The sequence below is a fragment of the Echeneis naucrates genome, chromosome 5 (genome assembly GCF_900963305.1).
Source record: "Echeneis naucrates chromosome 5, fEcheNa1.1, whole genome shotgun sequence".
Classification (NCBI taxonomy): Eukaryota; Metazoa; Chordata; class Actinopteri; order Carangiformes; family Echeneidae; genus Echeneis; species Echeneis naucrates.
In genome coordinates, this window is record NC_042515.1 from 19,643,019 (window position 1) to 19,669,154 (window position 26,136).

General features: G+C 42.8%; 3 protein-coding genes across 14 annotated transcripts; 2 read left to right on the forward strand and 1 right to left on the reverse strand.

The window, feature by feature from the left end:
• The first annotated feature begins 1,410 nt into the window (after positions 1 to 1,410).
• pfkfb4a (6-phosphofructo-2-kinase/fructose-2,6-biphosphatase 4a) lies at positions 1,411 to 13,182 on the forward strand. 8 transcript variants are annotated; one of them, XM_029501736.1, is made up of 15 exons: positions 1,411 to 1,559; positions 3,536 to 3,556; positions 6,083 to 6,199; positions 6,312 to 6,408; positions 6,489 to 6,555; positions 6,643 to 6,717; positions 6,810 to 6,866; positions 6,961 to 7,082; positions 7,408 to 7,615; positions 7,692 to 7,838; positions 7,919 to 8,023; positions 8,819 to 8,948; positions 9,649 to 9,711; positions 9,803 to 9,867; positions 12,259 to 13,182. In XM_029501736.1, the coding sequence occupies exons 1-15, from the start codon at positions 1,526 to 1,528 to the stop codon at positions 12,316 to 12,318; spliced, it is 1,368 nt and encodes a 455-aa protein (XP_029357596.1). In that variant the 5' UTR covers positions 1,411 to 1,525; the 3' UTR covers positions 12,319 to 13,182. The 8 variants fall into 8 exon arrangements, with proteins under 8 accessions (XP_029357596.1, XP_029357595.1, XP_029357592.1 ...); XM_029501731.1 differs by lacking the exons at positions 1,411 to 1,559; positions 3,536 to 3,556; positions 12,259 to 13,182 and adding exons at positions 4,553 to 4,809; positions 5,583 to 5,590; positions 10,712 to 11,560; XM_029501735.1 differs by lacking the exons at positions 3,536 to 3,556; positions 12,259 to 13,182 and adding an exon at positions 10,712 to 11,560 and having other exon boundaries at positions 1,414 to 1,574.
• Positions 13,183 to 13,815: 633 nt separating this feature from the next.
• Positions 13,816 to 16,409, reverse strand: LOC115043839 (actin-related protein 2/3 complex subunit 4). The gene is made up of 6 exons (XM_029502579.1): positions 16,311 to 16,409; positions 15,551 to 15,669; positions 15,034 to 15,145; positions 14,836 to 14,931; positions 14,467 to 14,637; positions 13,816 to 14,343 (listed from the first exon to the last, which is right to left on the reverse strand). Exons 1-6 carry the CDS (start codon positions 16,311 to 16,313, stop codon positions 14,338 to 14,340), a joined length of 507 nt encoding a protein of 168 aa, XP_029358439.1. The 5' UTR covers positions 16,314 to 16,409; the 3' UTR covers positions 13,816 to 14,337.
• tada3l (transcriptional adaptor 3 (NGG1 homolog, yeast)-like) lies at positions 15,818 to 20,174 on the forward strand. Of its 5 annotated transcripts, none has more exons than XM_029502575.1 (9): positions 15,818 to 16,396; positions 17,286 to 17,533; positions 17,679 to 17,926; positions 18,054 to 18,159; positions 18,283 to 18,418; positions 18,510 to 18,613; positions 18,718 to 18,824; positions 19,341 to 19,532; positions 19,633 to 20,174. In XM_029502575.1, the coding sequence occupies exons 2-9, from the start codon at positions 17,324 to 17,326 to the stop codon at positions 19,823 to 19,825; spliced, it is 1,296 nt and encodes a 431-aa protein (XP_029358435.1). In that variant the 5' UTR covers positions 15,818 to 16,396; positions 17,286 to 17,323; the 3' UTR covers positions 19,826 to 20,174. The 5 variants fall into 5 exon arrangements, with proteins under 5 accessions (XP_029358435.1, XP_029358436.1, XP_029358437.1 ...); XM_029502576.1 differs by having other exon boundaries at positions 15,818 to 16,243; XM_029502577.1 differs by having other exon boundaries at positions 15,847 to 15,933.
• Positions 20,175 to 26,136: the final 5,962 nt, after the last annotated feature.

Consider the following 26,136-nt stretch of genomic DNA (forward strand, 5'->3'; position numbering starts at 1 on the left):
GTCACCTGCACAGCTCTTAGCTTCGTTCCCTCTATTTTATAGACCTTAAGGCTTCCCTGATGTCTTTCTTTTCACAAAATGTGTGTGTTTGTGTTTGAGATGGTCTCATTAATCCACAGATGTTCAGTTACAGACCTTACACTCAACAATTAGTCTCATCATTGTAATGGGCTGCTTATAAGGGTATCATTACTGCCACTAAAATAGCCTCAAGTCCTCACAGACGGGTCACATGATGCTTATATGATCTCCAGAGGGTCATAGTGCTGTCAGGTTAGTGAATGTGTGTGTGTGTGTGTGTGTTTTTTTGTGTAATCATCCTGGCCTACAAAAATTAGACTTTCAAAGCATTGTAACAGGAGGAGAAGGGAAAATGAAAATGGGTGATTACTTATATAATTAACACTTCATAGTATTCAACTCCCCTTTGCTCACATCCAGCTGTACTTTATGGATTAAGTGTTTTATCAGACATTGACTAATGAAAGAAATGTCTGATGGAGAAGTAAAAAATATTCTCTACTGAATGGCGTCTTCTTTTCTTTGAGCCTGGGAAACCTCTTATTGTTCACGTTTCTTGTTGGTTTCCATTACTAACCACGTTTGCCATCTTCTTTTTATTTCTCACTGTACATTTAGAAAGGAAGACTTTTTCTACATCTTCAAAGACTGCTACTGACACTGCAACAACTTTTAACAAACTTGTCTCCGATGCGGGAGTCTTTCATCATAATTTCTTTGTCATACCTTGATTACAGACAGATAATGTCAGATAAACAACTTGGTTTCAGTGACTCATGGGCACAGACGCACACAGATATACAGTCAATTTGTATTTTTCTGTAAAGGCTTTGTCACACTTTGTTCTTTATGTGACATCCTTGTTTTTACCTGTGTCAAAAATGCCAGATTAAGCCTCGGCAATATCAATTCGTCAAAAGCGAAGGATTTTAAGCGTGGTAAACACTTTGCACAGACACTGCAGGAAAACAAGTTCTGCAGGTTGGATTGTTCCTGGAACGTCGGACTCATTCATTCTGGCATTAAAGCCAACTGTGAATACGTGCAGTCTGTAACGCTGCCATTTAAATTTCCTCTGAGGTGCATACATGCCGTCAGTCATGGTTGTCCTGTTGTGTATTTTCTGTGATAAAGCAGGCGTGGGCGACTGCCTCTGATAGACCTGAGCTCTGTGTATTTAAGCTCAATACTGTGTAACTGTGTGTGTGGTGGACCCATCCTAAATTTAGCCATCAATGTCATGCACTTCACAAGCTCAGTGACGGCTGCCGGGGACATTTCCCAGCTGTCAGAGAGTGGGCGGGGTCTGGGGAGGGCACGGGGGCAGGTAGGCCGCGTGCATCTCCGCGTCCACTATTGGAGAAACCCGTCCTTCCAGCCTGAGGTTAAGACCCCCCCCCCCACCCCACCCCCAGTCGCTGTGGGTGTGTGCACACTGAGCATCAGCACACAGCTCGGCAGTACAGCACACCGCCCGGCGCCGAGCTCCATCACGCAGACGCCCATGATGAGAGGCTGCTCCGGCCGAGCCAAGCCGAGCCAGGACGGAGCTGGTGAGACTCTGCGCTGTTCGGGCTGTAGTAGATGCGAGTGTGCATCCACCTTTAGGGGGTGTTAGGAGTCGATCGGCGAGGGGGCCGAGCAGCCGTTCAAGATGTAAACAAGAGTCGGTGTGTCGGCGTGTAGGATCTGTCACCTTTCCCCCAAATAACAACAGGCGAGCTGTTGTTCTGAAGGCGAGCAGCCACGGCAGCAGGCGGATGTTTACGAGCGCTGCACAGCTTCTGCACATCAGATCGACAACTCAGAAACACACATCCGAGGCTTTGTGCTGACACGAGCTGCCTGTTTCCTGGTGTTGCTATCATATTGCAACTTTCACTTTGTAAACACTGGTGTTCGTCCCCATGCCGCTCCAGAGGTTCGTGCTTATGTGGTCGTGATGTTTTCTGGCCGTTCGTTGTGTTACTGTTGTGATTGTGCAGCTCCAGCTTGGCTGCAGCACGGTGTGTCTGTCTGACTGGACACTGAGCGCTCTCTGCTGTAAAGTGTAACCTTTACGTGCTGTGCTGAGAGATGACTTGTCCGGCTCAGCTCAGCTGCTGTGAGGAACAGGAGGAGCTCTGATCTCTTTCCTGTTTCACATGTACTGTATGGGAGATAAATCACTTGCCTCCGAGCTGAGCGTGTGATTGGCTGCCTGCTCCGTTCCCCTCACAGCTTACCAAAGCTTTACATAGCTAAGATCAAAAAGACAAAATAGTACACATCACCAGAGAGTGCCTGCTGCTTATCCATCCTCTGTACTATGGCTATTTTACCTGGCTGAAAAACACTAAAAATAGATGCTTTACTTAGTGTGCCATGTATTTGTGGACCTGATGAACCTGACATATATTATAGTCTACTAGCAGTCAGGGAATTTGAGAAAGTGGTGGAGCTTTTTAATTAGAAAACCTTCTTCTCAACATATTTAGGTCACAGGCTCTGTTGCTGCAACACCAAGACTGACTCTAGCGCTTGGTATAACATGAGTCTGTCAGTGTGGTCCAAAAGTAACATATAAACAGATGAGCGAGAGGCCTGCTCATCTGGAAGTTACACCTGCGGAATGCTATTCAAAATGTCTGTGTAGCTTGTAATGCTCAGTCCTTGTTGAGACTTTGGCAATGATGTGTGAATCTATTTTGTGTTACTGAACAGTACAACTATAGAACTGGAGGAAATACAGAATCTGTTGTAGAGATGAACTATGTAACAGGTGTTTCTTGTAGTGGTGGTTCACAACCCTTCCAGGCATACAGAGACAGAGAAGGAGTGATGCTGCCATCTGATGGGTAGTGTCAGAACCTGCAGTGTTAGGAAGTGGAATGTAGTCACTGTTAGCCGTTGGTTTGTGTGAACAAGCTTTAATGTAGTCACTCAGACCGGGGATTATTGACTTTATCTGTGAAAACCTGCAGAACTGGGTGAAAGTGTGCTTCACGTACTAGGCCTTTTTTTCCATAAGATATTTTAACTCATGATAGAAAAAACTGGGTTTTATGAATAATATTGATGATGGCGTCAGTTGATTCAACTGCCATGGCATGCATAGGACCGGGATCCTGAAACTCAGGAGGTTGAATGTTAAATTCAGCCACCATTCCTTTAATATTTACACTTTTCTATTTCTTGTGGTATCATGTCAACATGTCCTGGGTAGAAAACTAATTAACACTGAGGAATAGGCCAAGAAGGACCAGCTTTCACTAGAATGTACTAAAAGTGCTGGTTAAGTTCATAGTCTATGCCCGTATCACGCATGGTACTGGACTGTGCCACGTCCTCCTTTTCCACGACAGAAGGACCAGGAGTTGCACAAGTTACCACAACCAGCTATCATATTGTAAAACAGCTCACAAATGATTAAGATCATTAAACTGTGGTCTTTATGAGGTTTGCCCAATGCCAAAACAGTTTAAATTGTTGTGTGACAACAAGAGCCTTCTCTTTTTTTGCAATGATTGATGAGCTAATAATTTAAAACAAACATGTTTTCCTACTTGCCTGACTCCAGACATAATCAATTGAAAGTAAAACTAATTAGTTCACCTCTAAATTTGCTGGTTGATATTATGTCACGCAAGTTATGTAAAATAGGACAACCTGGCCTATGGTCAAGCATTAAGCAACTTTGAGAGAAAAGCAGTGTGGTTTCTTAATTCATCATTGAGCTGTTAGTTCAAAAAATGCAAAGGATTGAGGGTCTTTCTGTTGTTGTTTGCAGGATAAGATAAGATAATTATTTACTTATAATCATAATTATAATACTTATAATTAGATAATTACCCTGGACCCTGTAGCTAGTAATTAGATAACACCTCGAGATATTCAATGCTTTTGGTCTCTCTCTACTGTGTGTACTTAAAAGACCAAAGCAATATGATTAGATGAGCTGTGGAGTTGTAAAATCAAACAATGCATGTGTTTGTTTGTTTTGTGTTATTGTTGTTGAGGCTATTGACACCACACCAGTGACAAATGGCCCTAAAAACAGATCATTGAACTGTCCAAACTTTTAAAATGTAAAATCTGAACATTATGTTCAAGCTGTCTTGCTGCCACTGGCAAACAAACAAACAAACAAACAAAAAACCAACAACACTTGTATTGCTTTAGGGTTTTAGGTAATGTTTGTGTGTAAATTCTCAGTTATTAGTTATTAACACAAGTTTTGCTGTAAAACAAGTCAAATTGACTTTTCTTCTTTATTTAGCACAATTTTTTTATTTTTATTTCTTCTTCTTTATTTAGAACCATTTTGAAAAGCCAAACAGAAGCAGGCCTTTATCAGAGTTACAAATAAGCTCGTTATATCTGCAGCCCTCCCCGGGTTTAAAAGCGCGCGCACCCTTACGTATTCATTTTGTGCTTTGTGGGTGAGCACACTTTTTGTCACTTACGGTAACGCAGCCGGCCTCTCGCGCTCGTACGGTGCCCATTTCGGCCGACTGTTAATAACGCCAGATCGGAGCACGTGACCTCGGAGCACAGCCTGAGACGCCGCTCGCCTGCCCGGTGTCATTCCCGCGAGGTAGCGCGGATGAAACACCGGTCATCCTCAGAGCAGCATCCCGCGAAGAATCCCCGAATTCCCGCCGAGGTCGCCTCCACCTCAGCGACCGACGGCATGGAGGACAAAACGCCGCCAAATCCGCGGGAGCTCACCCAGAACCCGCTGAAGAAGATCTGGATGCCGTATAAAAATGGCCTTCCAGAAAAACACATTTCTCAGAGGAAGGGTACGTACGACGACGTGGCCACAAAATAGTCTCTGTGCAGCCGCCCCCCGCTGACCTCGTCTCCGGTCCGGTGTTTGTCGGGACTCTGCATCTGGCTCTCAGTCCGGCCACCAGAGCTCACCCGCCGGTGTGCTGCAGCCATCTGCCCCGCACGGTTATGTAAGGACTCACTGGGTTTCCACTGCAGATCAAGGCTGCTCGCATCGGGGAGAAAGGACTGGTGCTGGGGGTCTGCCCCTCTTTTTGTTTCTCTGTGCCAAGTCAAGCACCAGGTGTTGGTAAACAGGGATTGTGTCCTCACGGTCATGTGGCCAATGTGCTGCTGTACTTTATATCAATGTGTGGCCCGGGTGGCCCCTGACTCCTACTGTGGCCTGAGTGAGGAGGGATGTATGAACCATCAGGAAGGGCTTTTGAAATCACCAGCTCGGAAGAAAAGGAGTTAATGATGCCAGTGTTTGTCCAAATATGTGAAAAGGTTTTGACAGGCCAGCTGGTAAACCTGATCAAATGGAATAACAGGAGCAAATGTAAACATCAGGAGTGCGGTATTGAGTGCTTAATGTGTCAGAAAGCTGTTTGAATAGACTGTTGCACTGTGAACCTTACTGCCCCAGTCTTTTGTGCCAGCTTCCACAGATGGGCATCATCATCATTGAGAAATAATACAAGGTCAAGAAGCACGCATTTAAAAAAAAATACCATGCTCTCTGACCCAGTCATCTGTGCACACAGATGTGTGGAAACTGGCTGTTGGCTCTTTCCAGATGTCTAGAGGAGTTTAAGTGCAGCGTTTTACAACACAAAACTTGTCCTGTTGACCTCTGCTCTCTGGCAATGTTCTCAGAGTGATATGATGTGACTTCGTAATTGTAGCAGATAACGCTGGATTATACTCATACCGATAAGGATGATCAAGTGTTGTTTATCATTTGTTTAATCATTATGAATTCTGAAATATACACAGTATTTTTAGTCATATTCTTTAAGTCAGAGGTCTCCAGCTCTGGTTCTGGAGGGGCACTGTCCTGCATGTTTGAGATGTTTCCTGCTCCAACACACCTGATTCAAAGTCCTGATCTCCTGATCAGACTTCAGCAGAGCTTGATGACAAGGTAATCATTTGAATCAGGTGTGTTGGAGCAGGAAACATCTAAAACATGCAGGGCAGTGGCCCTCCAGGACCGAATTTGGAGACCTCTGCTTTAAGCAACGGTGGCTCATATTCCGATGTGAGACTCAATCTTTGTTTTTTTCTTTCCCCTCTCTCATTCCAGTATGCATGACCAACTGTCCAACACTAATTGTGACAGTGGGCCTTCCTGCTAGGGGGAAGACCTATATCTCCAAGAAGCTGACCCGCTATCTCAACTGGATTGGGGTGTCGACCAAAGGTAGGACTTGTTCAAATTGCCCCAGTGAATTCAGTCAGGACAAAATTGTAGGTAAAGATTTTGAGAGGATGAAGGGTATGTATTTAAAGAGAGAGGTTATTTTGTCTTTCAGAGTTCAATGTTGGCCAGTACAGGAGGGAATTTGTGAAAATCTATAAATCCTTTGAGTTCTTCCGTCCAGACAATGAGGAAGGGTTGAAGATCAGACAGTAAGCATGGCTGATCTTTATATTTATCCAGCCACCCACCATGAAACATTTCTAATCAAAATCATCTTTCAAATTGACAGACAGTGTGCTTCAGCAGCTTTGAATGATGTGCGATATTACCTCACAGAAGAAGGAGGGCAAGTTGCAGTAAGTCCAGTGTTCATTGTTGCATCTGATGTTTGCTGTTGGTTCGATTCAGAACAATGTTTATGTACTGCTTCATGTGTCTTACAGGTTTTTGATGCAACAAACACCACCAGAGAAAGAAGAGAAACCATCATCCAGTTTGCTGAGCAGAACGGCTTTAAGGTGAGTTCTTAGCTCACTGTTGTGATATTAAATACTAAAGCAGATGAAAGTCATGACACACTGCAGCTTGATCTCCTTCCCCTTTTTCTCAGGTGTTCTTTGTTGAGTCTGTGTGTGAAGACCCAGATGTCATACAGGAGAACATAGTGGTGAGTGCTTCTCGTGTGTTTTGTTTTTTTTTTTTAAATCTCTGTAAATGAACTTCTGCCCATATCATACCTACTCATCGTTTTCTCTGCTCAGCAAGTGAAGCTGGGTAGCCCCGACTACACCAACTGTAACACAGAGGATGCAGTGCAGGACTTTATGAAGCGGATCAAGTGCTATGAAAACTCCTACGAGACACTGGATGAAGTTCTGGACAGGTGAGACAGAAGCTGGAGTGCAAACTGTATCAGCAAGGATGTCCCATGTGCGCAGTAGCATGCGACATAAGAGACTGGTTTGCCATTTCAGTATTACTAGTATGTCTATTCATCAGCACGAGGGGGCAACAATGTTGTATTTCCTGCCATTTAGAACTTTTATTTGAGAGCATTTTCTGATGCTTAACATTTGAGAAAAACAGTTTCAGACAATTGGAAAGCCACCTGAAACGTTAATCATGTGGGTGTCTTCTCTCGATGGGTGTCAGTTGTCCTCAATTCCACTGGGTCTGATCCCCACACCCTATCTTTGGTCTCCTCTCAGGGATCTTTCCTTCATTAAAATCATGGATGTTGGTCAGCGTTATCTGGTCAACCGGGTATTGGACCACATACAGAGCAGGATTGTCTACTACCTCATGAACATCCACATCACACCACGCTCCATCTACCTGTGCCGCCATGGCGAGAGTGATCTTAATGTCAAGGGACGCATCGGAGGAGACTCTGGCCTCACTCCGAGAGGCAAGGAGGTATGTCTTCTGCAGGAAAAGATATTTTTCCATCCAGCTAGATGAGTTTGTTAAGTGTCTTCTTCTTCCTCCATAGTTTGCTAAGAAGCTGAGCCAATTCATCCAGAAACAAAAAATCAGTGACCTGAAGGTGTGGACCAGCCAGATGAAGAGAACCATCCAGACAGCTGAGGCTCTCAGTGTGCCCTATGAACAGTGGAAGGTCCTGAATGAGATTGATGCTGTAAGTACAATCCTCTCAACTACTAAGCACAGACATAAGTTCAGTTATAATGGACTTAAATCTGTGTGATGTTATTTCAGGGTGTGTGTGAGGAGATGATGTATGAGGAGATCCAGGAAAATTATCCTCTGGAGTTTGCCCTGAGGGACCAGGACAAATACCGCTATCGTTACCCGAAAGGCGAGGTCAGCAGCAGTAGTTTTTGTGTCATTTTGTCTAAAGATATGATGAATAACTGTTAAGGTGTATTTTTCTGTGGTGTGCTTATGGACAGTGTCTCTGTTTGGAGTTTCAAAATACAGTTGGACATCATTTTGTTAATGTTAAGACACATACATACTCTCACGCACACATAATCCCACACAACACGCTGACCAGACTATTAAACTGTATCCAGATGGCTACTGGCCACATATTCTAATAATGAGCCTCAGCTCAGATGAACAGCTTGGCTTAACACCAGATCACAGTAAACAAAGACTTCCCATTAGTCTTTGCCAAAAATGTGGGCTAAAAGTGTTTACGATGGGCCCAAATGCCTGCTGGCCTGTTCTCACCTTAAGTTCGTCCCATTACCATGATGGATTTGGGCATTAGTTCACTGCCAGGAGACGCAGAACTGATGTGGTGCTTTTGGGAGTCTTGTTATAGCCAGTATTATTCAAGAGAAACTGCATGAGCTGTTCAAATATCAATCATATCAATATAAATAACTAAGTTTATTAAAAAAAAAGCCCTCCCTGGAAGTTTCATAGAGTTGCAGCTGTTTTTCAGTCATTTTAATTATAGATACAAACTTCATGATCTCAAAATATCTTCACTACACAAGATTAGATTAAAGCTTCCTCTGATCTACAATCTACAACGTCTTCTGCAGAGTACATTATTTTTATTTATGTATTTATTTATTCATTCATTTTTTTAAGTTTGACCCCATTTTCATCCACTGGTTTGTTGACTTCATGTCTTGTCTCACTCAGTCCTATGAGGACCTGGTGCAGCGGTTGGAGCCAGTAATCATGGAGCTGGAGAGGCAGGAGAATGTGCTGGTCATCTGTCACCAGGCTGTCATGCGTTGTTTATTAGCCTATTTCTTGGACAAGACAGCAGGTTAGTTTGTTAACTGGGTACTAAAATAGGACACAGACAAGTACACAAAAAGTCTCTCCAGTGGACTAAGTTGTTAAACAGTATTGTGGGAAGTGAAGGAAATTAGCTAAAATTTGCTGAGTAGATTAAGGGAAATATGCACTAACTAAAAATTTAGACACAATACGTCGCAAGCTAACTGAGGGGCACTACAGAAATAAATAGGTGCTACTGATAATTACACAACTGTAATTACATTTGTTGTAATTACACAACAAATGTAGCTGGATCTGTTTACATCAGTATAATGCCTGAATTTATGCAAAGAAATTAAATTTGACCCAATTGAAATTGTATAATAGTATGTGTTGGTCAATTTCAATCTTGTGGTGGGCCCCTAAGTCTGTGAAACAATGCAGTTAAATGTTGACTGTAATCTGTTTACACAGTAGGTTGAAACCTAACATGTTCGACTGGGTCATAAAGTCATGTGTTCATCAAGATAAATATGTAGTAGTCATGGCTGACTTGACCTCTGTCTTGTAGCCCATTGTGTTTTCAAAGATGCTAGAGTAAACAGTATAACTCAATGTAGAGCTTCATGTTAGTGCAGGGTGCTTTTGTCCCTGTGTTTTTTATTTTTTTATATGAAGATAGACTAGAGTTCTGTTTATTCTGGGAGTTTGATGAGCCGCTAGTCCGTGTTTTTGTCTTCACACAGAGGAGCTGCCGTATCTGAAATGCTCGCTGCACACTGTCCTGAAGCTAACGCCAGTGGCCTACGGTGGGACACCTTCTGAATGTTTTCTGTTCAATACCAGCATGTACTCCTGCTTTGTTTTCTGAACTAATAACCTTACCTCTCTGTGGCTCAGGCTGTAAAGTGGAGTCCATCAGCTTAAACGTGGAGGCAGTCGACACACACAGAGAAAGACCAGAGGTGGGTATAACAACAAACCCAGTGACACACACAAAGCACAACTGACCACCTTTTGCAAGGTAAGGTTCACTAGCAGGTGCAGTTGATGCAGATGTTTATGTGGAAAACTAACTCAGAGCAGATTTTGTGCTGGATTATCTGTGTTTTATAGGTTATAAGAAAGTAAGAGAAACAATTACTAATGCTCTACACTTTTCCCCTCACACCCTTAAGATAAACGTGCCTCTGAAGCAGCTCTGATAAAAGTAGAAACATGATGGTAGTTGATAACTGACGGTCGTCTAGTTTATTAATAAGAAAAGCATATATGCAATGGTTTGAATTCTTTCTTACTGGCACTGCTCACAGAGTACTGTTGGATCATTCATTCGTATTCTACAGCTTATCTGTTTACGAGTGGCAGGGAGTACTAAAGCCAGTTTCAGCTCATTTTGGGCGAGTGCAAGGTCACCAGTCTATTGCCGGACCAACACACAGAGACAGAGAACAACAATCACTCATACTCAGACCTATGGACAGTCTAGACTCACCAGTAAACCCAAACATGATGTCTTTGGACGGTGGGAGGAAACCGGAGTACCGGGAGGAAACCCACGCAGGCACGGGGCGAACATTCAAACTCCACACAGAAAGACCCCAGGCCGGGAACCGAACCCATGGCCTTCTTGTTGTGTGCTAACAAGGCTAACCACTATGCTGCTTTGCTGCCCTGAGTACTGTTGGAGATAGACAAAAATCTCAAGCACATATACAAAATAACTGATTCGCTGTGTGTGTTCAGGATTTCATGTCTCGTGTGTGTTTTGATCCCATCCTCCTCTTTCTTTGTGTTTTTCACAAACAGAACGTAGAGGTGTCGCGGATGTCAGAGGAGGCTTTGCTAACAGTTCCAGCTCACCTATGAGGCACTTCCCTCTCACCCCCCTCCCCATTCCCTCCCCACTTTACCCTTGGTTGCACACACCGAACCCATCTGACGCACAATATACCTGCCAAAATCAGTAATCTCTCTCCTGCACCTTTCGTTGATTGAACTTCTCTCCACTTTCGTCTTTTGTTTTTCTTCTACTTATATTTTAGGATGTGATGATGTTGGTAATTGACTGGAATCCAGTTTCTAATTCTAGATTATGAAACCAATGACACAGTTCTGGTGTCGTAAACACTCTCCTATTTTTGGAGAATGAATGAAAAGCAAACGATGGTTTTTGTTTGAATGGATGCTGTAAATCCTAACTGTGAAGCAGTGAAACTCCAGCACCTTCTCTTGAATCACTGACTGTAAAGTTTATTTTGTCTTTGTTCTTGTCTGTTGAACTCATTTATAATATAAATTTTTACCAGTGTCTCATTGATACATATGTTGATCGTTAAAAAACCCTAATCATAGGCTAATAGACTGACACAATACTAAACTTTCTTTTTTTTTTATTTTAACATTTTGCACATAATTATATCAACTGTTTAGTTTCTTTGCTACGTCTAACGAAGTACAGAAATACCCAGTTTTATTTTTTTGTTAAAAAAAAAATGTGAATGAACAGCAAGTCCGTATCACTGATGAGAAAAGGAATATATTTCTGTTTACTGTCTGAAATAAACTCCACTTAACCAGTTCGTGTATTCCTCCAACACTTTTCTTGTGCCTCATTTTAGAAAGCTGTCAATTTAAAAAAAAAAAAAAAAAAAAAAACCCAACTATTGTCTTCTCATATATCGGATTATTGGGGTTTGCCTGGTAAACAGAGTATGGTGATGGATTTTTCTTTTTACATGCTTCTATCTTTTCATTTCCTTCCTTTCTCTACTGTCTACAGACAAGATGTGTAGGGCAGTGTCCTTCCTGCTTTGCTGTGCAAACTGAAGTCTTGGTTGACTTCCCCATTCATTGATATGCAAAGACTCCACTAGGGTGCATATGAAAATGCTGCCATTCATCAGCCAGGACAGAACGTTCACTGTGTCACACTCAGGTTTCTTTCTGCCTTGAGTTAGTTTGATTACAGTATGTGCAACATTGTGAAATAATGTTTTTAAGAATAAAAAATGTTGAGGAAAACCAGTTAAAAAGACCAAGAAGGCCCTGTTGTAAACAAGAAAAATAACATTTCAAAGGGCTTGAATTATTATGAACAAGTAAAACGAATGACATATGACAATGACATTCCTACACAGAATTGGTAAATTATTGAAATATCTAACGAACTGCGTTTTAATGAACTTTGAAATCAACACGGAACAAGCAGAGTGACCACTCATCAGTGTGGTCACTCTGCTTACCCTTACCAAGCTGTGGGTGCATCAATCAGAAAACTTCTGAAAGCCTGCTTATATTTGTTGTATGCACACAATTACACAAAAGTGGTCTGACAGTGCTGCTTTCCTTTCCAGAATGTTAACATCCATCGTACAACTGAAGACGCCCTGCAGACCGTCCCTGCTCACCTCTGACCCCCTGCTGCTGGAGCCCACTGAGGATCAAGTTGGATCTCTCTGTGTGTGTGTGTGTGTGTGTGTGTGCATGCGTGCGTGTGAGTGAGTGTAAAGGACTTTTCCAGTCTGAACAATGTTGGCACACATCTCTCTGAAACTCTGATAGTCTTTTTTTCTTTAAGGGATTCAAAGGAACCTGAACACATGATCCCCATGAGTCTCAGTGTTCAACCCAGATCCAGTTATCTTGCTCAAAGGCCTCACTGCACTTCCCTGTCTATTTGTCTACGATATTGTGTATGGTCCCTTTGTGTTGAGTTGTTGTGCGGCAGTGGAATTAATGCTGACAGCTACAACAACACATTTTTAAGTATTAATCGTGTGGTTTCATCTATTGATCATGTACTGTGCAACTGTTTCATTCAAAGTTTGTTTTTAACAATGATGTGCAATTCAAAGGTTACAAACCAACTCGGAAAACAGCTATGAAGTGTACATTTTAACAGTGTGGTGATTTCCTGAATGGATTGTGTCATTATTAGGCTTTCTATGGTGAAAATGGTCACGTTAATATAAAATTTTACCTGGATGGGTAATGTAAAAAATTATTTGTATTTAGCTGTGTGGTTTACAGCAAATCTTTGACTGAGTGTAATATAGATCTGTTAAATCTGGCAAATGTTGGTGGTACACCCAGACCTTCATTGACAGTAAAACCTGCCTTTAATATTTGTTGGTGGAAAAAACACAGGACATTGTATCAAGAGATGCAAAACTTCAACATTAGCTCAATATTGTTGATGTGTTTTGTGATTTCCAAATGTACATCCCTGTTCCACAATAATAAAGATGCTATTTTTATAAAATAAAATTTCACTATCTCTGTTTACTTGATCAAAGCTGAAGATGGTGCCATAGCTTATTTCCTGTCTTTAAATGTTTCAATTTTCACATGAAGAATTTTCCAAAAATCTGAATAAAATTGACAGAAAATGGAAAAAAAAGAAGGCTGTATGATCCGTGAACTGATTAACTGTGACTACAGTTGTTTGCAGTCTAAATTGCAATGATGACTTGAGCCAAGAAGTTCCTCCTCTAGATTCGCACAGAGGCAAATTAGCCATAGTGGTTGAGTTAACCACTAATCAGCCGATTTGTCAAAAGCAAAAAAAAGTGTTCTACCAGCGTTATTTCAGTGTAGAAACAGGTTTCTATCTAACCGCAGGGATGTACTGCATGACTGGCAAAAGTGTGAAGAATTCCTGATATTTTTGGTGAGACGATAATCTAGTTAAATGGTGAACTGTACATTTGAAGAAATACAACTAAAATAAAACACTGTCTGCAGCTGGAAGCTATTACTTCCTCTTCCTTGCAGCTGAAATAACAGCCTAACTGAATTAGTTGTGGTCAAACTGCTGACTAAAAACCAAGTTCCTCAGAAGCAGAACAGATCCATTTACAGGTATGTCCACTCTACCATGACTGACCAAGAATGATGAGGTACCACACAAATATAAACAATGGAGTTTATTATCCTCGAGTTTGTCCATACATGGGCTTTTGGAGCTTCTTTACAGACAGCTCTTTTTCCAAGTGATTAAAAGCCACACAGATTATTCTCCTTAAACATGAAGAGAGACATTTGAAAATTTAATTTGAAACAACAGTGACAGAACAGACATACTCACATACACAAAATACAAAAACCTGGCCTTTTTATTTGCTGCAGCACATCCTCAACACCCCTGTACTCATGGCTATCAACTTGATTAATACTTTAAGGACCCGCCTTGGTTTGGGGATTTGTTCTAAGAGGCTGAAAATGAAACTGGTAAATATTTCATTATATACAGTCATTGATATTCATGAATACAGGGAAATTCTCAAGTCAGGTGCAACAGGTGGCACTGCCAGGTTGGTCGTGTTTCTCTTATCTCCTCGCCAATTGGCTGTTCACTCCCTCATGTTCCCCACTCATGTGCTGATTGACCCTTGTAGCATTCCCCAGTTTGTATGGGACAATGGACACTGTCATCAGAACTGTGGAGGAGACAAACTAATTATTTTCTACATCATTATCTCTAACAACAAAATGTGTAAATAAATAACTGGATTATAGTAGAGCCAGACATTTGCCATCAGAGCAGAGAACAGGTTTCTTACGTTCTTGAGGAACTCCTCAGCCACGATACGGGCCCTGGCATTAACAGACAGCTTCATCTCGCTGATCTCCTTGTCTATCTCCTCCATGAAGTGAATAACAAAGTCCACCAGCTTGTGTTTGTACATTTGCTCTGTGTGGAAGTTGGTGATCAAGAAGCTAATATCATATCCCTGAAATCACAGTGCAGGAGAGGAAATGAAAATATTGTAGGTAGATTGGCATCTTAGAAATTTGATATTTGATGTCTGTGCACCTGTTCACAGCCTTCCTTCTTTCATTTTGATTCTTCATGTTCACTGTATATTGATTCCTCGTGTCACTCACCTATCTATCCCAGTATATACAGTATGACCCAGATAACTCCTTACCTCGACTGGTTTCCTCCTCAGAATGAAGAAGTTCTCAGCTCTCATCATCATGAAGCGCATGAACTTGTGGCAAAGGATCTTCTCGATCTCATCAGCCTATGGTCAGTCATAAAGTGGTCTTTTAGTTCATGGGAGAAAAATGTATGAAATCTAACCTATAAAAAATTAAACTACCAAAATGGTGCTGGTTTTAATCACCTGTTTGACAGCAATGCTGACTCTGACAGAGTTGATGGATCCCTCAATGAGAACCTTCTCCTTGTCATTACGGCTGATCACCACAGGCTGCAGTAACAGCTCCTTACTGCTCCTGTGACCACACCAAAACACACTTGTTATGCATGAAACAGGCCTGCTCAGCTTTTATCTGTTGTGTTTTACAGATAGTAGAAATTCTCATTGTGTGGCTTTACACAGAAACTTAGTGGTTCTGGCAATTTATTTAAAAACTACCCATCTCATTGTATTGGAAAGGTGTCTGCAAACATGCTGCAGCAAGTCCCCTTGCTTCGTTTGGAGACATGCTTGCCCATGCTTGTGTCATTTTTCTCCTCTTCAATTTTCCTATGCAAGTTTGCACAAGTGTATGCTTGTGTGGCAGCAGCTGATGATATCCCCACAGCTTAGAGGCATGAGAAACAAGATGAAGCAGACTAAAAGTAAAGGGGAACATCCAGTGAGACTGCCAAATCTCACCACATGTTGGTTTACATACCTGACCTCCACCTCCGGCTTGTTGTGACGCTCCACCACCTGAGAGGAGAAGTTCTCCAGGCAGAGGGCCGCCTGCAGGGTGGCCCTCACAGCGTTAAGGTAGGGGCGTAGGGTCGCTGTCTGAGGAGACGGTTGACAAAAATCAACGTCCAAATCCGGATTACAATGCACCGATGATCTAGCTGCGCGGTGTTATCTATTCTCGAGATCAGGGTGCATGCAAAATAAAGCTGTCATTCTGTTGGGGGGCGGGGATAAATGAACACACTCATGAGGTCAGCTGTAATCAACAACGTACACCTCCATTCACTGGCCTGTTATACTGAAGCCATCAACACCCTCTTGGATCTAAAAACCTCTATGGAACCAACACACGGGTTCTTGGTACCTGTCCGATTTTTACTGACGCTGACTAAATGCCTTGAATGCATCACATCCTCGTTATTTGCGTGTAGCTTCATTTTGTCAGTCTGTGTCTGAGGTGTAAACACAGATTCCCCTCAGGGCTTTCAGGGATCGACCGGTCACCGTGATGAGCAGAAACGGGGCCGGGAGGAAGAGACGGCTCAGCTCAGTCACTGGAGTTTCTACAAACCCTATCAGGGATGCCTGTTCCGCCACTTCACCGCAGCCGACCGGGAACCCCGTCTGAGGCAAACACCGAGCTAGCTAGCTCACCTCGCCCTGAAGTGTGGTGATGATCACCAATAGGACATGTTTGAATTATTAAATCAAAGACAGAGTTGGTGCAGCAGACTTACCATTTTTGCGCTGTAAAAGACGGAAGTTCCTCAGCCACGCCTGGGACTCCTCTTCCGTAAATCCTACATCGGCGAGAGCTGAGAGGGTGCGCTCGTTTAACTTTAAACTCTTCGCTTGAGGAGGCGGATTTCTCCGTGTAGCTTAAGTACTGCTAGTACTCCGCCCGTCTGGAAGGCGATGTGATAGAAGCGAACGTCCCCACGATGCGTCCATTCTGCTATGTGAACTAGGGGCGAGTCCCTCAGCGGCCGATGTCCATAAGCAGTAACAGACATTTTTAACTTCTTGTGGATTCATAAAAATGAAAATCTGCTGTAGTTTATATTCGATTATATGAGATATTAGCGTCAATCTACTCCTTCTGTTGCTGCTAAACACGATATGGTTTGTCCCGATCATACTATTCCAGGTTCTGGTTTATCTAGTCACATCGTGTCCAGTTTTGTTGAGATTAGGCGAAGAATTAGTGGCCTTTAATTATTATTATTTTTTAAAAGATTATTTCAAATAATATTATCACAACTGATGTGTCGAAAAGGAGCCCTAATTGTGTGTGGATGTATTCACCCCCCTCTCTTGCCTCTATGGTTTTTCCCATCATGGATGCCGTTCACTGACGGTAGATATCGTTGCTCTTAAACGTTCATAGATTTATATTTGTACTACATGGTCGTGTCTTTTAGCTCTCATTAGCGTCTAGCTCCTCTGTGTTAAAGTTTATTTTTAGACTCGGTAAATGATATCGGCCGATATTAACATGGTGAAATGATCTGAGCGGTTTGGGCCCATCCTGCTCGCGCTGTATGAAATAGCTGCGCGTGTTTGAGTGTGTCTTTATGGTGTGTGAGTGATAGAGAGACACAGACTAATAGTGACAGAGAGAGAGAGAGAGAGAGAGAGAGAGAGAAGGGGCAGAGGCTGGGCGAAGATGTGTCTGATCATCTGCTTTTGACCACACTGTCCTCCCCTCTCAGTTCATCCGGGTACTGCCAGGTCTCTGCCTCCCAGCATCATGAGCGAGCTGAAGGACTGCCCTCCGCTTAAATACTACGACTTCAAGCCCGTCGAGCATGTCAAGGTGTGTCCGCGCTACACCGCCGTGCTGGGCCGCTCAGAGGACGATGGGATTGGCATCGAGGAGCTGGACACCCTGCAGCTGGAGCTGGAGACACTGCTGTCCTCAGCCAGCCGCCGCCTCCGGGCCCTGGAGGAGCAGAGACAGGTAGGAGGCAGATGGGAACAGGCACTTTGCTTCACAGTACCGTTACAGTTTCTCATGGCCAGTTTGGTTTCAGAAGTAGTTTTCATCCATTCTGTGCTCGCTGCCGCTGATGAGGCTCAACCTGTGCTGATGTGATGTGCCTCAGATCCTGACAGACTGGCAGGACAAGAAGGGAGATAAGCGCTTTCTGAAGATCGGAAAAGACCCAGACCCAGCTGCCACATCTCGCCACAAGCCAAAGAAACAGAAGTTGGATGGCAAAGGCGGTCACGGGCCAGGGCCTGGTCCTGGCAGACCCAAGTCTAAAAACCTGCAGCCTAAAGTCCAAGAATATGAATTCACAGATGATCCTCAAGACATTCCCCGCACTCCTAAAAACGATGCTCCCAACAGGTCAGTATCAACTACTCTTCATTCATTTCCCACTTTAGTTTAGATATTCCTTATTGCTCTAGTTGTATTCAGCAATTTAGTGTTTCTGTTAAAGTACTTGCCATTTCATTTTTTTCCACGTTTTCAGATTCTGGGCATCAGTTGAGCCCTATTGCGCTGATATCACAAATGAAGAAATACGATTGCTAGAAGAGCTTCTTAAACCCCCAGAGGATGAAGCAGAGTATTTTAAAGTATGACCAAAAGCCTTGTTTATATATTATAAAGACCTGCTCACAGGACCAATATCAAAATTCTACATGTTTCTATTATACTAGATGTGTGTTGGGTTTTAATGCTTTCTGTGTTTATTGCAGATTCCAGCACTAGGGAAACACTACTCTCAGCGATGGGCTCAAGAGGATCTACTAGAGGAGCAAAGGGAAGGAGCACGAGCCAATGACAAGAAGAAGAGCCTCATGGGAGGGCCATTGTCCGAACTGGATGCAAAAGGTGACAGTCGATTGCAGCCTGAGCTGTGATACGAGACAACATTTACTGCACTTCAACACTGAGCTTTGTGTTTTCATTACTGTTTAACTAGATGTGGACTCACTGCTGAAAAAGTCAGAGTCCCAGCATGAATCTCCAGAAGACGGCTGTCCCTTTGGTCCTCTCACGCAGCGTCTGCTCCAGGCTCTTGTAGAGGTGCCACTCATTATTAAATAGATGTAAAACTGCCATTAATGAAAAAAATGAAAACTGGGAATTTTTTAAAAAATGTGTCTTTTTTTTCCCTTATTTGCTTTCAGGAGAACATTATATCCCCCATGGAGGATTCTCCTATACCAGACATTTCAGGGAGGGATGCTAACGATGGTGCTGGGACTTCCCCTCGAAGCCAAGGAAAAGCTTTTAGGTATTTGTGCTATCGCTTGTGAATGTATGAGATATCAGAGGCGCCGACATCGATTCTCCACCGAAGATACCCAATTGCATTTTTCAACCATTTTCACGCATGTGCTAAAAGTTTGACACGTACAGTGGTCCTGAGAGGACAATCTGGTACAACTTAAGAAAGCCTGAACAGATTCAGAAAACATCAATTCTAACCACACATGTTGCACAACTGAGTTGTTTTTAATGAAAACAAAAAAATAAGTGGAGGCTTATAGCTCACCAAAGAAGACCATTGCCAATCTCTCACTCACTGTCACAGTAAGCCTAATAAAAGCCTATCAGCCTAATAAAAAAGTCAAATAGAATTTTAATGAAAAAAGTGTTGAACCCAAGCGGGACAATAATACTTTTAACTTCATAATAATGAATACTTAATTATAAAGGAAATTTATGATTAATATATTACCTTTTTGAACTTTATATGCCACATATCACTAATCTTTTGTCTTTCTTCCCCCCCCCCCCCCCCCTCCAGTGTTCCTCACACACGGTCCCTAGAGGCACGTATCAAAGAGGAGCTGGTAGCCCAGGGACTGCTGGACTCTGAGGAGCGACCTGGACCAGGAGGAGACTCTGAGGACGAGGTCCTGGCAGAACTTCAGAAGAGACAAGCAGAACTCAAAGCTCTGAGTGCTCACAACAGAGCTCGTAAGCAGGAACTCCTACGGTGAGGACACATTCCAACACGAAGTAGATTGTATAGAGTTATGGCCCCCTGCATGATCAGCTGTACGTGAATGAACTTTTGATCGGCTGTTGTCTCACAGGCTGGCAAAGGAGGAGATGCGTAAACAGGAGCTGAGGCAGCGAGTCAGGGTGTCTGACAATGAGGTGATGGAGGGATTTCGAAGGATCATGGCAGCGCGGCAGAAGAAACGCACACCAACCAAGAAGGAGAAGGACCAGGCCTGGAAAGCGCTGAAGGAGCGGGAGAGCATCCTCAAACTGCTGGATGGATAGAAGAGCAGTTGGTTGTCTGGATATCCCTGAAAGCATTTTTCCACACACAGATAGGCATATTGGTGACAGCTGTTAGATGCTCAGTGCACAGCTGTATCTATGATAAATGATAATGTTTACTGCAGCTGCACATGAGGAGTAGGGACAGTTCTCTAGATGTTTTTATGTACAACAGAAAACAAAAATGATCATAAACACTTGCTACGCATCAGAGAATTTTTCTTACAGTTTTTTTTTCTTTGTCAGTGGAATTTTTTTATGTTGATTTTTATTTTGTAACGTAATGTACATGGTAATGTTATGAAAACAGTACAGGTGAATGTTTGAATAAATCAGCTACTTCAAGATGGAACCTTGTATGAAACAGCTCAGATGGGATATGTGGTAGTTTCTTCAGCCCTGATAATGAGCCCACTGAAAACCCATCTTGTATTTTTTTATGCGGTCTTGTTAACTGTTGGTGACTGTTTCTGTACTATTGTGTTGCAGTGGCAGGCATATTCCATTCATTTAATTAAGGCATTCATAAACTTACAACAATCAACAAACATTAACAAAACCGTAAGGAGCTTAGGGACGTAGCTCAGTGGTAGAGCACATGCTTTGAATGCAGAGGATCTGAGTTCAAGCCACAACGCCAACCAGTGGTAAATGTGTTCCCATCCCAGGCCTGGAAAAATGGTGAGGGTTGCAACTGGAAGGGCATCTGACATAAAAACTGTCAATCAGTCATGCAAACACAGAGGTTTTGGCTTCAAAATAAGGAAAAGCTGGAAAAGAAAAAAAAAAGAAACTTTAAGATTTGTTTTTAAATGGTTTTGAAAAGGCTTTCCTGTTTTGTTTTTTTAACTAAACTTTTAATAGAATCTGAGTGACTTCTTTCCTCTGTGGCTCAGTTTGTAAAAGATGTTCTGTTACACACAAAAAGTTTACTTACAAAATGCTGAAGAAATGTCAAGGGTCCAGTCAAGGGCTCAGTCTAGGGAGTTGGGAAATATACTTTACAGGATGCTTCATGGTCCAAGAGATGGCCATGTCCATCCACTGATGTGGATCAGAGAGACAGCACAGTTACAGTTACCTACTACTGATGGATCGGCACTGTGCAGAAGAGTGAGCTCAAAAACTCCCAACAAAAATATTTAGGATGAAGACATTACTGCTTCATCCCTCAGACGTTGAAAGAATAATTGTCTATAACAACCCAAACACCATATAGGTGATCAGCTGTTCACAAACCTGAGACGAGATCAATTCGTGCTGTGTGAAGCGTTCCTCTTCACAGACGTGCCACTAGATGGCGGTCAGTACTTTGTGACTCTCCAGGCCAACAGCGTTGAAGGCAAAGAGCCTGTAGCTCGGTTTGCATGTGCACAGTGTGTCTCAATGCAGGGTGTGTGTGTGTGTGTGTGTTTGGTCTTCACTTCAAGATATCCTCACTGATCTCAATCCCAGGCTGAAGTGGGAGACTATTTGTCTCACAGTTTGCAGCTGTGTGTGAGGGGTCACTCAGTTCATCCTGTGGAGCGACAGACCGGCACAGTCATCCAAAGGGACAACACAACAATCACACACACTGCACCCCCACCACACCGTCACATGGTTACCCCAACTACCATCACACCATGGGATTTAAGATATGAATCAGATCATACAAACAGGAGAGCTCACTTTGTCGTGGACTGTTCTCTGTTTTTAAGTGTGGACGAGTGATGCAGCGAGGGATGAGTCATCAAAACCTTCATATAAAATGTATCTATTTTTTATAATACCGTGCTCAATGGGTTTCCCTCACATGGCTGGTCCATGAGCAGATTTAACACTTTGGCAATGTTGCTTAAGACAAAAACTAAAAAATAACAGAAAAGTCTCTGCTGTACCTCAGTGGATGGACATGGCCATCTCCTTGGCCATGAAGGATTTTATAATGTGTCTGTTTTCTGTTGTCTCTACCTCCCAAGGAAACAAGAAGGTCTTTGACTAAACCCCTGAATGGTTCTTGAGCTTTAAAATGATATATGTGTTATAGCGCAACCTTTACAAACCGGTCCATGAGGGCAAGATGGCGTTAAGGCATTAGCAACAGAGGTCTTATAGAAATACTGGAAAATTAATATGAGAACACCTGAGATACCACTAATCTTGGGTTATTTTTATAATCTGGCAATTTGGCAGGCATTTTAGTGATACAAATCTGCTCCTCATCACTAAAAAACAAAAGTTATTCAGCCCTATTGAACAGTGTAACAATAGCGGACACGATCCTACAGCAGCATCATCACGACAATGAAAACATTGCACTAAAATCACGCTTCTAACGGTAAACTACATCTCATCTGGCTGCTTGTTTATATTTTATGCACACAGAACTGGAAGCTTGGTCAGAGGCAGAGCACAAAGAAGCTCTGCCCATTTTAGACTCATTCAGGTTAGTGTTTTAAACCACTTTGGTGGCCATTCAGCAAGCTAACAAAAGCAAAGGCTGCTGTCTGCTACGCAAATTCATAATTCCATCAGCCCATGTGTATGAAAGCTTTTAATAACATACAGACCTATTGAATCCTTCTCGCAGGTGAATGGAGGCTGAATAGAAAGCTGCGGCGGCCCCTCAAGGCTGGGCGTATCACACTGGGCTTTTGTTGCATTTATTGTCAATAGGGCTAAACTGAAGGGCAGGTGGGTTTCAGTGTACACTGCTGATACATGCTCAGTGATGCTCATCTGCTGTTTGCACATCCCATATTATATGGAGCTGTGTTTTAAAGGCCCCACAGAGTCCTTTTGACAGCCCAGGTGGTGCATCCCTGAGGGATCTGTGTGGCTCCACCAGCTCCATGCGGCCACGTGTCTGCCTCCTCTCTTCATGTGAAATTCAGCTCTGTGGTGAGCTTCTTCGCTCCCCTCTGTCATGGCCTGTAAACCTTTACAGCTGTTTGAAGAGGAGGGCTCTCCACTGGAGGGTCTGGGTAAATAATTTGAATTTAAGTACTCTGGGACAGGACATGTAGCGTGCACATGTCTGGCAACCTTTTCTCTATCCACTCAGGCAATTATCAGAAGACAAATAAAGTGTAAATACCGCTCGTGGACAGGCTGCATATTGTGCGTTTACATTACACATAAACATGCGCACACAGACACTTTGCTGCCATCACCCCAGAGCTCCTGTCAGTGGGGGCTACTGTCCATTGGCTCTTTGTTTTGCCAGTTTGTAATGTTTCTTTCTCCGTGGCTCTCCTCCTACTCCACCTCCGTCCCTGCGTTCCTGAGCTAGAACTGAGCAGAGATAAAGAAAGACTGACACACATGCACCCGGAGGGGGGTACATGGGGCAAAAAGGATTTTACATAAATCTGTTGATTCTTTGTCCGAATGCAATGTCAACTTTCATGCTGAATTGATATAGTGTATGTGACAGGGATACAGACAGAGGTTGAGACAGCTGCTGAGGCCGGCTGGTCCACTGACAAGCGCCTCTGTCCAGCCAGGCTACGCCTCAGCTCTTCTCCTGCACAGAGAACTATTGTCTTCAATGCTGCTTCCACTGCTCTGATGTCATGGCTTGTCCTTCCCCAGCGGGCTGCTGTTGCTGTTGTGTTAAAACTTGCCAGACCCTTTTGCCTGAAGTCAGAGACGCAGACAATTGTATGGACTGATGCTGAGATAATCCTGAGTAGGGCATACACAAAACACCGTTTAGTCCACTCCTTTACCTTGGCCCTGATTTGAATCCAATTTGCCTCATCATTTGCATGGCAGTTGATGTTTTTCTTGTATGACTCCAGAATTTGGCAGCTCATATGCAAATCAAATGTTTTTGGCTCATTGGGGCCTCACCTGTCTGGGGTGCTTTGCCCTTCATTAAAGCTAAGACAAATATTCTTTGTCCCACACTTTGAACAAGATAATTACAGTCATACACTTTCTGTAGGCGAGGCAACAAACCTCACGTGTACATCATTTAGCTATTCTAGTCCCCACATAGGCCCACAATAGAATATATAAATAATCAGAGAACAAATTCTCATGGCTTTTGTGCACACATTCTTTTTCTCCAGATAGCCGACCTTGGTGATGTCCTGACTTTTCCTCTTGTATAATCCTCAAAGGCTAAATAATTTGGCTTTTAGTGAAACATATCAACAATTACTGGGACTGCTTTGGTACAGGTCTTCATGGTGCCCAGAAAATGAACCTAAATGAATTTAATTGGCCTATTCCTGTAGTGGAGATTGGCTATTAGTTGAAAGTGACGAACTTACTGTGTACTACCTGTTCCTGACAACATTGCACAGGTAAATAATATGCTTTTAATCCATAACAATTACCTGACTGTTGTGGCTACTGGTAACTGTCAGATTAGGGTTTTATATAAAAGCACAAGACAAGAATATGAAATTAAACACACAGCCAACACATTTGGCTTTGCAGTCAGCCTATACAAAAAGCTGTCTCGACTTGAAGATGTATGCCATGTTGTCTGTTAGATGTTCAACTGAGGAGGTTTTTCTTTTAACCTGATGTAGAAAGATTAGATTATCCGGCATTTCACTACAAAGAAAATATTCAGTCTAAGTCAACAATATAATTATGTCATATGCAATATAATAGATGAGCTCCTGGCGACCTTTTGCTGCAGGAGCAGCTTTTGCTTTTGATATTTTAAGTATGTTTACCTGATGATACTGAAATCAAACAGTACTTAAATATACACTGTCAAATGTTCTACAAATATTAAAGGTATCAAGAAAATGTGTTTTTATGTTTATGATCACCTCACTGAATCACATTCACATTAGTGAATGCTTGCTTTAAGCTGTTTCATGTTATTTCATTGAAACTGCTCAAGTCATGCCAAGTTCCCAATCAGCTAAAACACTTTCTTCTCTCTTACACTTCTACCTCAGCAGCAAAATCTCCCGAGACACAGTGACATTAGTGTTTGACTATGCTTTGTCAGAATCACCACGCAATAACTAAGATAAGAGACACAGAGAGCTGGATAAGAGGGAGCCATGTTAGAGCACTGTGTGCCGTTGGCAGCAAATATGGACAGCAGAGGTCAAAACTATTGAGAAATATGCTTCACTTTAGAGATAAGGTCTGACAACAGAGGTATGTATAGGAGACCAAAGAAAGGACTATGTATAGGAAGACTTGCTTCATACATAATTTGCTATAAGTCTGTGTTTTCCGCCTCAGTCTAATAATGTAGTGGGTAAATTGGAGAAACAGGAACCTGAAGTGATCCATTTCATGGTTCTTGGACATCAGAGTCTCTTTCTCGTGAATGGCTGGATAGATAACATTTCTCTTTCTTAAGACTTTAACGTGGAGTATGGTGGAGAAGGGAGAAGCCATCACTTGCACTGTGGATAAGACTCACTGAGGCGCAAAGCAGACACAATGAGAAGCACTTCTCTCACCACCCAGTACTTCACTGTCATCCGTCCGCCATCCTCTTCTCATCTCTTTTTCGTTTCCTCTGCTCTGTTATTATCACCCAGATCATTATCAGGCTCACTCTCCCTTTGCTGTGATGGTGAGGAGGGCTGGCCGCCCACATGGATTTGGTGAGAGATTTCTAACAGCAGCAGCACAGGAGGAGGGGAAGGGAGAAAAACGAAGACAAGAGGCCCAATAAAGTCTATCTAAATATAGCGGCAGCACGGCCTTTTCCCCTTATCCTTATAAAGAGCTGCTGGTGAATCCTGGTGGACTATCTTCCTTGCTGTACTAAGCACTTATTACTCCCCCCAGGACCATGAACACTACTGTTGGTGCATGGAAACACATGCATACAAACATACAGGGCTACGCTGATTTATGAGAGAAGACAGGGAATTTCGTGAGTTCTTTCTTTAAACTGGGGGGAAAATCTTTTTCGGTGGAACATACTAAAACAGGAGAAGTTTGGGGAAAGCTCCAAAATGAGATGAGTGATGGGAGGTGAGGGGGATGGGGGTTTCCCGGCCTCCAAGATGGTGCAGGAGGTTAGGGATGAAGATGTGGATGAATACGAGTCGAAAAATATCTCAAATGATCAGAATTTATATGAACACAGTTTCCATCCTTGGTCCAAAAGCCGTCCGTTTTTGGCCCTTGCTCAGTGTACTTGACATTACCATGCCTATGTGACTTTTTCCTGAAAGAAATAGTTATTATGGATATTTCAGAAGGCTTTTCACCAAAACTAACATGAAAAGATGTGAAGAAAAAATTGCATAAACAGGAAAGAGTTATCACAGCTGTGTCCAGGAGGAAACATTTGTTTAATCCATAAACAGAAATGGCTAAAATGTATGGGATGG